The sequence below is a fragment of the Heliangelus exortis genome, unplaced genomic scaffold (genome assembly GCF_036169615.1).
Source record: "Heliangelus exortis unplaced genomic scaffold, bHelExo1.hap1 Scaffold_70, whole genome shotgun sequence".
Lineage (NCBI taxonomy): Eukaryota > Metazoa > Chordata > Aves > Apodiformes > Trochilidae > Heliangelus > Heliangelus exortis.
The window spans coordinates 1-12,410 of record NW_027285986.1 but is presented as its reverse complement, the minus strand read 5'-3'; the positions used below and the strand labels follow the sequence as shown (position 1 = coordinate 12,410).

General features: G+C 35.5%; 1 protein-coding gene and 1 long non-coding RNA gene across 2 annotated transcripts; one reads left to right on the top strand and one right to left on the bottom strand.

Moving 5' to 3' along the window:
• Nucleotides 1–1,242: 1,242 nt before the first annotated feature.
• LOC139790957 (helicase-like transcription factor) lies at nt 1,243–12,064 on the bottom strand. Its single transcript, XM_071732733.1, has 7 exons — nt 11,840–12,064; nt 10,444–10,622; nt 7,174–7,302; nt 6,227–6,339; nt 5,738–5,918; nt 2,665–2,745; nt 1,243–1,955 (listed from the first exon to the last, which is right to left on the bottom strand). The coding sequence occupies exons 1-7, from the start codon at nt 11,979–11,981 to the stop codon at nt 1,803–1,805; spliced, it is 978 nt and encodes a 325-aa protein (XP_071588834.1). The 5' UTR covers nt 11,982–12,064; the 3' UTR covers nt 1,243–1,802.
• Nucleotides 4,822–11,199, top strand: LOC139790958 (uncharacterized). Its single transcript, XR_011723744.1, has 2 exons — nt 4,822–4,906; nt 11,080–11,199. It is a non-coding gene; the product is annotated as an uncharacterized lncRNA (long non-coding RNA).
• Nucleotides 12,065–12,410: the final 346 nt, after the last annotated feature.

Below are 12,410 nucleotides of genomic sequence, written 5' to 3'. Positions count from 1 at the left end.
GAGCCCTGTACACTGTGAACTTGTTCTTCAAGACAAGGCTGATGCTACTTTGACAAAGAAAGACTAAATAAATGCTTACGTTACTGCACCTACCCTGATTAAGGAAACTACCTTTTCTATGTGCAGAGACTAAAAGACAGTGCTTTTTTGCTACACAGGCTGCACACTGTATCAATAAGACATGTGGAAAAGCAGTAAAAATAAAAAAGAAACACTGCGGAGGACAGACAGATTGCCCCTTATCTGTATTGTTTCAGATCCATCCTTTAGCCAAAGTCTAAACAGAACCAAATTACGTAAGTGTTCTTTGACAGCAATACGAGTCCAGAAACAAGAAAATATTATTTCTTAATATAGGAGGACTTTAGCAGGAAGCTAGTGAGGGTGCTAAATTTTTAGTGTAGAGGTAAAATTAACAATTAACAAATTCTCACCATTTGCTGGTAAAGCAGAAGATGTGATCTGGATATGAGAGTTAATGCGTTTTACCTTGGTTTTACTACATAATTGCTCCAGGATTCCTTGGTCACCATTTAGCAAAAATGCTATGAAGAGATGCAAACCAAAGTGGTTTGTAGCTATGTAATAGTAAATAGCATCCTAACTCCAAGTTGTAACAAGCCCTTTCCTGTGCAGGTTTTTCTTTTGCTGTATTGGGGTTTTTAAACAGGTAAATTTGAAGTTGTGTGAAAACAGGAGGGCTTACTAGTTACAATCTATAGTGACAAAAGTATACTTTATCCAACAAGTAAAAATGTTTGACTTCTGCATGTTCACAAAATACTCTATGGAAAATGGTAAAATACTCTCTTGAAAAGACAGCCAAACAGTCCTAGTTTTGCTCCCCTTGTCTGTATTTGTACTAGAGAACATGTAAGTTACTTCTTTTTAACCTCAGCTGAAAAGAACACAAGCGGTAAAAGCGTGAGACTATACCAACTTGAAAATCTGGTTTAGCTTGTAAATTTTGTTACACTAATATAGGAAGATAAGGACAGGTACTGAATGAGATGAAAACCTGCATGCTTTGGGTTAACCAATATAGTTAGTAAAGAAAGAAAAACCTATAAAACTATTCTGTCCTGGCCTCCATGATTCACACTATGGTCAAGTGCTTACCCACAGACTCAGGAAAGCAAAAGGTATGACATCTATAGCGAACTCTATGCAGCTTGTTTTTAAGACAATGACCTGTATGTCATTATCTGCCACTATTAAATTCATAATTATTGGAGAACAGCATTTGGAGAACAATAGAGATCCCCTTTTATCCCTTGTCTGAAGGTTCTCAAATTAGTAACTGAATCAAAGCACTACATACTCAAAGCATCATTTTTCAAAAGAATCGTAGCCCTGCAGAAAACAATCCAGATGCCCCGTCTGACTATCAGCAAACACTTGAGATTAAAATATGAAGATAATTAATTTCTTAAGGGTTTTGTCTGAAGAACAACACACATTATTTACCTTTTTTTATCTTTTCACCTCTAAAAAGAGATTAAATCCTTCCGAATTAGAATGCACAAATAAACATTTCTGTTCCAAGAGATTTATATGTGTTCTTAGGCATTGTACATAATAAGAAGCATTATGAAGAAATGAATGCTGGAAGGATTTCACGAGTGCAAAACAAGTCTATGTGTTTCTAAATTAGTATTCACAAACAACTTATTTTTTAGAAATTTGAAGCATGTATGTTTTGACCATAGAGGCAGCAAAACTAAAAGTCAGCATGGGACATGCAACTTGAAGAGTAATATAAGCTAAAATATATTATTTACTCAAAATACTACCATTTCAAGCTACAAATCAATTAGAGCTTTAATTTCATCAATTTTGGCTTGTTTTACTTCACTTGCTGAAGGCTTTTTGGTAGCAAAGGCTCCTGCTGCAAGTTCCCTCTTCTTGTTCTGAATTTTCAGCATACTTTCTTCCACTGAATCCTTCACAATGAACTGAAATACAAAAAAAAGCTCTACTGAAATGGATTTTTTTTTTTTTTTTTTTTTTTTTAATTTAATTACAAGTTTAGGATGAGAAATGTAGGTACTTCAAAAAATAAAGAGCTGAGTATGCCAAAGCACTGTTACATTACTACATTATTTCTTTATTACTTTGTAAAGAAAACAAGAGAGAAGGGCTATAAAGCAGATGGAGGAAAACATCTGCTATTTCCTTTTTTTTTGCCATTTTAAAAAGATACTTACTGGAAAAGTATCTCTCTTCTTTGCTACTTATATCGGAAGAAAACCTGTCTTCGATTTCCCAAGTAATATTTTTGTAACTGAGTTTTACCAATACAGATCATCTGCTCTTCTGCAGCTAACAAACTGCTGTGACAATAGTAAGGGGGTTCTACATACCTCCAAGACAATAAACTGTAATACCCAGGCTAGCAACAGGAATACCACCCTATCTCCGTCACTCCAAATAGCTCAACAGGGACATCTAATTTTTAAAATTAGTATTTCACAGGAAATAGGTCACATTTAATAAAATGTTAAAAAAGCCCATACTTTAAAAATCATACCGTAATTTAAGCCTACTGGTATGACATATATTACATCACGATTCTTTTAAAAATACAGTAAAGCTTTTTGGAAAAATTATTCTTTCATAAGAAACTGTTCAAACACTGCTCAAACAGATTACCTTTCCACTCACCTTAGTAATAACAACGTTATTTTTCTGACCCAGCCTGTGACACCTGTCAAAACACTGGTCTTCTGCAGCGGGATTCCAAGCCTGTCAGTATCAGCAATTAACATGTTAAATAACCTCCCTCCGAAATACATAACAAGACACATAGGGAATCACAAAGAAAACACTACTTGCAGATTAATTACTCTTAAACTAATGTCTCAATCTTTAAGTATCCTGCTATTAAGAGAGCTTTCAGAACATCTGGTTAGATATTCATAACAATCAGGATCTCTAGGTAAATGCTATAAAAACTAAGTTTGTTAGGAGTCTAGGTGACATCAAAGCAGTCTTGTTACCATTTTAATTCCAAAATAAACACTGTACTTATTAACTGCCCTAGTACCCTTTTCCTGCCAGCAAAATCTAAGCCTGTGGAACACAGGCAGTTATTTATCAGTAGGTCAAGTCCCCTGGCTGTTAAGAAAGCCCATGTGTACTTCCATTAGTACATGCAATAAATACCAAGTTAGACAAACAAGAAACTTGCTGAACACAAATTGGTAGTGTAGCTGTTCCTACTTGTGCTTAGGATATAACACTACATACAAGGATGTGTGAAATGCCAAGTCTCTGCTCTCCATTTTCCAGCACATTTTCTCTAGCTAAAAGGTACTAGTATTAGTTCTCATTAGCTCTCACAGAATGGACATTTAGATCTACCTAAAATGTAATAACGTGATACGAAAGTTTTGTGTAATAGGCATCCCTTGCCATGTCACCCACACACCGATAATTGTATCTAGGAACACTTCTTAATGACTCATTGCTATAAAAGGTGAGAAAAAACAGCACTACACTAGCACAAAAAATTCATTTTAGATTCTAAGAACCTCTGATGCCTAAACACACTGAAGACATCATGTTGCAAGATAAAAGCCAAACAAGCCTTGTTTTTCCAGACTTAGTGAGCTAAAGTACAACAGATGATGTGTACTGCAACAGTACACTGCAAGATGAACACTCTTGGCAAGCTATGTACAGCACACTGTTCTAAAACTTATAAACTTATAACTTATAAACTTATAACTTATAAACTTATAACTTATAAACTTATAACTTATAAACTTATAACTTATAAACTTATAACTTATAAACTTATAACTTATAAACTTATAACTTATAAACTTATAACTTATAAACTTATAACTTATAAACTTATAACCTTATAAACTTATAACCTTATAAACTTATAACCTTATAACTTATAAACTTATAACTTATAAACTTATAACTTATAAACTTATAACTTATAACTTATAAACTTATAAACTTATAACTTATAAAACACTGTTCTAAAACATATAACTTATGTTCCATTCTATCTTTGCTGTAATCATGTGCATTAAAGGTTCCCATTTCTTCCTGAAGGTGGGAATTCAGCAGATGATTGTACTTAAACAAACAAGCAAAAAAAAAACCAAAACCAAAATGCCAAAACAAGCCAAAAACAATGCCAAAAACCAAAACAAGCAAGAAACAAAAAAAGCAAACAAAAGCAAAACAAGCCAACAAAAACTGGAAGAAAATAGTTCTTGCCTTGCACTGTGGTATAACACCTCCCGGAATAAAAATGAAGGCCTCTTAAGCTAAAATACTACAACAAATCCACAGAATTTGATAGAAAAACAGGCTACTCCACTGACTCCAGAAATATTTCTGCTTCTTAAATCCTATTGTTGCTAATTCACTACAAGAAATGCTAGTGCATGACCGAATCTCATTCAGCACTGAGCCTTGAGAAGTGAGATGACAAAGGGTTGTGGTGGTCCCACTGCCCCTTCATCCAGTACTGGCAGTCACATAATGCTTCTTGGGATGGTTACCATCACAGGATGGCTGCTGCCAGGATGAGAAGTTATTTAGTGCTGTATAAAGACTGCAATTATATTTGGCTCTGGTTTGTGAAGTATAACTATATACTGCAGATGACTCAGTTTTAACAATGCTTAGCTTATTTTCTTACAATTGCTTGCTACAGGACAGTGTATGTATTACACCTCAACTATCTTCACAAAAAATTAAAGTCCTCTTGGGACTTCTCACAAGTTTCCTTAGAGAACTGTCAAAAAAAAAAAAAAAATTAAAAAAAACCAAAAAAACAACACCTCCAAAAAACCCAACAAACCAAACAAAAAAGGCTGCTGGACTAGATGGAGTAATACCAACCAAACTATTCAGTGCAAACCGAACAACAACAATACTGGTGAGTATGTATCACAATTAATGAAAAACTGTTTTACAAGGCAACTTTTCCAAGCTGTCAGTCATATTTACCTCCTCTAGTTTATTAAACAAATAGCTTTTGCTTTCATTCTCTTATTGTCACTAACCTGATCCCAAGCTAATTACTTTTCCTTTACCATTGGTGTTTCCAGGTGCCCAAGTCCAAAGCTACACTATTATTTTCATTCATTTTGGTTTTGTTTTCAAGAGCATAAACTGCAGAATTTGTCTCAGCTTCCAACAGCAAGACATCAGAGCAGAAGATCAAAGAGTGGGAAAGACAGGAATTGAACAGAAAAAATTTGATTTTGTATAACCAAATGAGACATGAACCAATTCTGTAAAGAATACCATTTTGCTATAATAATTGCAATTTACTTTTTATTCCTTCCAAGTACTTTTGGCATGAGTGCTTTAACAAAAGGGAAAAAAAAATCCTAAATTTAGAAATCGCCAGAAAACCAATACACTGTTCCTGAAATTCCACTTTATGGCTTTTGAAATTAGCAGTGGAACAAACATAAAACCCTATTCAAAATATCAGAAATAAAGAATGAAGGAATGGAGATCAAATGCTACAGTGTAAGGTGTCACACTATTCTGTTAACAGTACTACTAGTATGTTTTACAGTCACAGTAGACAGCACTCAAACGTGTTAAAACAAAAATGTGCTAGAGAAACAAATGAAGAAAAGCCCTATTTTCCCTTCAACAGATACTCATCAGCACTGTTCATTCTCAGGGGTGCTTTCCCTCTCCCTCTTGGGAAAACACTACAGGAGCTTCGCCTAGATTAAGTGAGATTACTCACAGGATCCATTAAAAACACTCGGGAAGCTGCTGTCAGATTTAATCCAACTCCACCTGCTTTCAGAGACAAAAGCATTACAGTTGGGGATCCTGCTTGGCTGCCTTGGAAACATTGAATCGCTTCTACTCTTTTCTTCTGTGTCACTGACCCATCCAAACGAGTAAAGGCAAACCCCGATTCTCTGATGAGAGAGTAAAAATGTCGAATTTAACAATCCATTTTCTATGACAATAGGAAGCAAGTACATTAAAGTCCTTGCCTTTATTTTGAAATGCTTATTTAAAATTCTGCATTGAACACGTGCTACATTGAGAAACAAAAACAAAACAAAAAACCCAAGAGTAAGATTCTTGGCTTTATTCCAGTAAACAAAGTATTTAATTTGTTCCTCTTCAAGTTCTAAAAATCAAAAGGATACTATATTTTTGTGAGATCTTTCTAAAACACCATAAAGGCACATTCGTTAAAAGTGACAGTAGTTCTACTTACTTCAAGGGATTTTCTATCAGCGATAAGAAAGTTGTGAACTGAGAAACAACCAGGCATTTAGCAGCTGGATTATCCCTCCGTAGTTCTATCAGCGCATGCATGAGGGCATTTATCTGAAATCAAAGACATGCATCTCATTCTGACTTGGTCAGATTTCACTCATATAGGTCCCTTGATAAAGCTCACACTTAATCACTGTTCAGTAACACTGAAAACCACGGTTCAGTAATAATTCTGCCTGTTGGATTTCCAAAGGAAACTAAGGGTTGAACACTAATGGTCACAAACTACGTGGCTGGTGATTGATGGTGCTTATAATCTTCTGAAAGAAGAGTAACTTAAGTAAAAATCAAAATAAAAAAAATAATGTTTCAGAAAAGCAATCTCAAAAAAAAAGGTCAAAGCACAAGTAGGAATATTTAATTTCTAATAGTGAATGCACAATGAAAGTGATGCAAAAACAGATGTATCAAACCTTGAGAAACTAATCTGCAAGTAAAATAAAAATCTCACTCGTTTACCTGACAAGTTTTAAATTGAATGTATGTTGTTCATTTGGTTTTTCCCCTCTAAAGCACAATATACATTCTTTAGACAAGTTTTAAGAAAGAAGTTATTTAGATTTCTAGTTTCCAAAAGTAAAATTAAGAGCTGAACAGTTTCAGTGGTTATAGAACTACTCTGTCTTCAGAAAAATAAAGCACCAAGCAACAACTCTTTTACCCAGTTTGACTGATTCAATACACATCTATGTACTGCACAATAATTACATCTGGTCCTCCTTTTGTCCCGTTTTCCTGCTTCAAAATTTGCTTGTGCAGACTTGAAAATGGTAATTTAAAAGTATGTTATGCTTATGGAAATACATTCAGCATATTTACATAAAAATTCTAGAGAGTGTTGTATAAAAACATAATGAAAGCCAAGTCTAATACAATGGAATGTACCTTTGAACTGGATATCCACTCCTGATCAGACTTCTTCCCACTACTGGACTCTACTTCCTCTTCTAGGGAACATTCCACCAAGTGCTGTGCTCGAAGCTCATTCCTGCAGAGCGGGCATTTGGCATTTGGCTACAAAAAAGTCCAAATAACATAAGAAGAAACAAACTAATTACAAGGACTAAAGATCACCTTTAAATAGCACCTTTAATGAAATTGTTACATTGGTGTTAAAAAAATCAAGGAGCACCTTCATTCTTGTAACACACTGCTTTGTAATTTCTGACATAATCAAAATATTTTGTGAGAATATTAAGGTGGCATAAATGCTACATGTTTTAAGAACACTCAGCCATCCTTAAATGTCTTTCTGAGCATATTCATGCATTTAAGTCTTGAGCTGCTTATTTCAAGTAAGCAAATACTCCTACTATGGGAAGATTTTACAATACCAGAAAAATAAGCCATCTTTCAAAGACAAGACCTTCCTTACTTACAAAGAATGACCTTTCTCCCTTCAAAGCCCTGCACAGAAATAATAGCAGTCTGATGAAATACGTTTTGTCAGGGCCAGATACAGGGTATCTTCTGTTTTACCCCAACAGTCATGAGAAATGAGACATCATTTAACACCAAAAGCTTTTTTGTCTGAAGCACATTCTATGTTAGGTGAACTTTAGAATTTATACAAGAGCACTTCTGAAGGACTACTTACAGAATTTAACAAAAAAAAAAAAGTGTGCATTATACAAATACACATATTTAGGATACAAAAATGACAGACATTAAAAACTTTTGCTTAACAGAGCATCATCCCTTCAAAATTAGCTAATTCCATTTATCTAGCAATCTGGCCACAGAACCAAGGCATCTTTAGACAGGCTGCAAAGCAGATCTCACAAAGCAGATGAATACTAGGGGTTGGAACAAACCTTTAGCCACTTGAAAATACTTGTAGTCCTGGTCTGCATACATGCACTCATTGTAGCAATAAACATATCCTTTCAAGAGATAGACTCACATAAAAGAATCTGAAATAAGTCTCCAAAAATTTAGTTATAAATGAGCTATTCCTGATTTGTCAGCAGTCCAAAAATCCTCCAACGACATAAAAAAAAAAATTAATTCTAATAAATATGAAAAAGTTTTCTGGAATGAAAAAAAATCCTCTCAGTGCTTATAGACATTTTTTATTTATTTAAATAATAGGCCTACATCTTTCTGCCTCCCTTTTCCAACTTAATACCGTAATTAATAAAATTACAGAAAACCCAAAACACAGCTGAACAAAGCCAACACAGATATGAAAGTGACAAAAAGTGTCTTGCAATCAGTAGTTAGAAGAAAAACATTTTAATGCTTACCTGGCAAGCTTTTACATTAACACAGTTTATACATAAAGATGAGATCAGATGAGATCAGATTAGACTGTTGTAGAGTTTGTAAAGTTTTATTGGGATTTCTGCATAGGACTTTACTCATAGAACTCTGAAGACAGCCTCAATGTAAGACTGAAATGAAGCTGTTAACTCTCAGGCTGTCAACTACTGAGGAGTTTTTCCAACTTCGATAAATACTTCAGAGTTAACATTATAAAATGGTCTTGAAGTTTGCAATACAATGAAGGACCATACTTTTCATTCACCAGTTCTGTGTTGGCAGTTTAAGATCCCATTCCTCACTCATGGCTTAATGCTCTCCTTTGTATTAATAAAGGAAACAACAGGCATCTTGTCTGGAAGAATCCTGTTTGAACCTAAGCTGTTTTGGAGAGGAGGTATGTGTTTCTTGGGTTTGCTTTCTTTTTAAGGTGGTAAGTACTTTACTGAGCTATTTACTAGGAGAGACTTGCATTGTAGCTAAGCTGAGATGCAGTACTAGGACAGATACCTGTGGAATGTAAACAGTACGTATGCCCTGACACTGGAACTCGGATGCCTGTCTGTGTTTTGTCTGGAAGCTGCAAAAACTTCACTGGGAATTGATTTATATCAGGAATCATTTTGATCGTAAGAATCATCTCTCAGTGCTTTACAAACTCACTTTAACTTTACAAACTCAACTTTAAACGAGTGGACCCTAGAGCCAGCTCTGTTCAGACTTCACTACTTTGAAAGCCATCTGTGGAACAATATGGGATTAGACAAGGGCCCTAGGTTTTGCAGATTCCAAGGCCATTTCTAGGCAAAGCATAGCAAGTAACTTGACTGTACAGTCAAGGAATACAGGTTCCATCATGTCATAACCCAATGTATTTATCTGCATATTAAATACACCTGAAGGCTGAGAAAGGGAACTTAACTGCCAGACACATCAAGAACCTCTGAACTGGAAAAAAGCCTCTGGAAGTCCTTTCACTTAGAGGATAATTTCACATGGCTTGTTTCCCCTCAGAATTGCCTGAAACTCTTGACTGGGATATCCGCTTCAGAACTTTGAACGTCTGGCAATGAAACAAGTTAATCTACACACCAGACACTTCTACCTTTGTCTTGTTATCTTGACTGACTGTGCACAAGCAGGACCTAATTTGTCCCTTGCTGCCTCCTATAAGGAACACCACCTAGGTTTAGTCTGTCACTCACAGCTCTGCTGTGGCTGAGTAGGAGACAACAATTCTACAGATGGTGAGACTACCACACCACTAAATTTCACTAGAAAGGACAGGGAAAACAGGAAGGAAAAGGGTAACTTAGAAACACAAAAGAAATACTATGTTTTACAAGAAAGCAGTCAAAGGACACTCATCCACAACCTTACTCTGGAGTCCAGAGAAGGGCCCTGAAGATGACCATAGCAAGGCAGCTATTTGACCATAGAGGATTAATAGCTTGGAATAAGGAGAGTAAATGTGATTTTAAGTCAACAGTCAAGTTCCAATACATAGTTTTGGTCTCTTAAGCATAACAATATATACATGCATTGCATCGTGTACAATCAAGGAACAAGCATCCAGCTTGGATGGAAGCAGACAATGCTCTAACGGATGCCATCACGTTTAACCTAGGGACAAAGTAAGGTGACAACTAGGGAAAAGATCTTTCAAACTACTGATGGACCTTAATGCTGTTCTGTTTGACAGCTACTCTCTCCATAGTCTGACTTCAGGCCAACAGCTTTTATAACCCACCTGATAATCAGGCTTACACTCTTCATCATTTATGATTTAAAAAATCAATACATTGGTTTAAAAAAGCAGCACAGCCTTCTTGTGATATCAGTTCATCGCTTTTTAATCGTATTACCATTAACTGTAATCATAGAACAACCAACCTGTTCACTTCTGATGACTTCAGAGATACATGGCTTACAAAACACATGTGCACAGCGTGTTATCACAGGAAGAGTCAGTGATTCCAAGCAAACTGCACACTCTTCATCTGAACCTGAGCTGAGAACCAACTTCATTTTACTCACTAATGTCTCACGCAGTTCTCCAGGAGTTTTATTATCTGTAAATATAAAAAGATACTTAAAAACCAGATTTCCATACAGGAAACACTGAGCTTGCACACATCAACACAGTCCCATTGATCAAAACACAGACAGAACAGCTTATACACACTGAGGATATAGCCAACAATGTATAAAAGCTCAGGTTGGCAAATGCTACAGAAAATCCTGACCTGATATTTTAAAAAGGCATTAGGAGTAATCTAACTTGGAAAAATGGTAACTAGAATTCAAAGAACCTTGACTGCGTGCTCAGTGATAGCAACATGTGACACAATGCCTAATGGGAACAAGTAATTTCCACACGGCAGGTGTTCAAGTAATAACAATACTACAGAGATGAAACTACACTTAAGACTGCTTTACTTTTTATGTAAATAAACAAATTCAAACCATCCTTACTAGTTACTAAGGAATTTTTAAGTACCAATCATTTCTTCTTTCTGTATTCTTCAGGAAGATAAATGACAACCTTCTAAAATAAGGTTCTGACTGTGTCTCACTGGTCTTTCAGTTTCCTGAGAAGGCCCACCTACAGCAATGGCATCTCAAAATAGAATTTTTTGAAATATGAAATTTGATATTTCTTCAATATAGAGTATTTCAAATAGACCATTCTTTCTTCTCCATATGATTTTTAGCACTATGCAGCTGTACATGTCTGGCTTGTCAAAACCAAAACTTCACTCTCAGTCCTCTGTATTCACCCTTCCTTACAGCTGCAACAAAGTCAACGGTTTCCTCTTCTGCTAAATAGGCTGTTTTCTGCTAACATGCTAAAAGCTATTATGTAAATCTCCTCTACATCTTCTCTCCCGAGGCAAAAAAAGTGTTGCTGTGAAAAGTACTTCAGTAAATTATTACAGCAACAGATATGCTGCTTCTTAACAAGCTTTCAACATTTGTCTCTGCATAAGTCCTCTTTGGTCATTTCTGCAAAGGATGTCAAAGCTTAACAGCTCCTGCTTCTAGGTTCTGGAATTACTCATACTTCATTCTTTCGTTCATACTTCAGTAGCTGCTTGAGTATCTACTTCTTAAATCTATTCCATCTGTGGTATGAAAAAAATAACAAAGATTAAAAGTTCAATAACCCAAGCTGAAAGAGGAAGGCTGAAGCTAGAGAGTTCAGAAAAAACACCAACGTGTTTTTGGTTTTAAACACAAAGGGCAAGTCTCATTCTCAAAAATGTAGAAACCAAAACCATTCACTCACCAGCTGAAAAACTAGGAGATGATGTATTTATACAAAGATGAGGATGACAACAAAGCTGCCTCAATCTGAGCAGGATACCAAGGATGTCAGCATAGTGAGTCAGAACAGTTCCTTCATTGAAACATCTGAACAAGAGTTCCATGGTTAGTGTGAAATGTTACAGCCTGAAGTAAGACATTGTCATCTGTTGTAAAGTGATCAAGTTTTGCTCTTAGAATAACGGCCTGATTTTTAACTTTCCTGTTCAAATATATTTTGACAAATCTTCTTTTGAAATAAGGTACAAAACGTCACCAGTCACATGTTCTACCAGGAGAAATACGAACTGGTGGTGAAAAAATTAAGAACATTGTTTATGTATTTGGTATCCCTTTCATATTCTTGCAAGACAGCTTCCCATACATAGTTCTAAAATAATCTCTTTGCTCTTCAGAACTGAAGAGATGCTATGCTAATTTGCAATCAATAGCTTTACAGTATACAAACTGACACACTTGGCTACTAGAACACAATCAAAACTTCTGAAACAGAAGTTTGTGATATCAAACTTCAACCTTCAGGATTTAAGAAA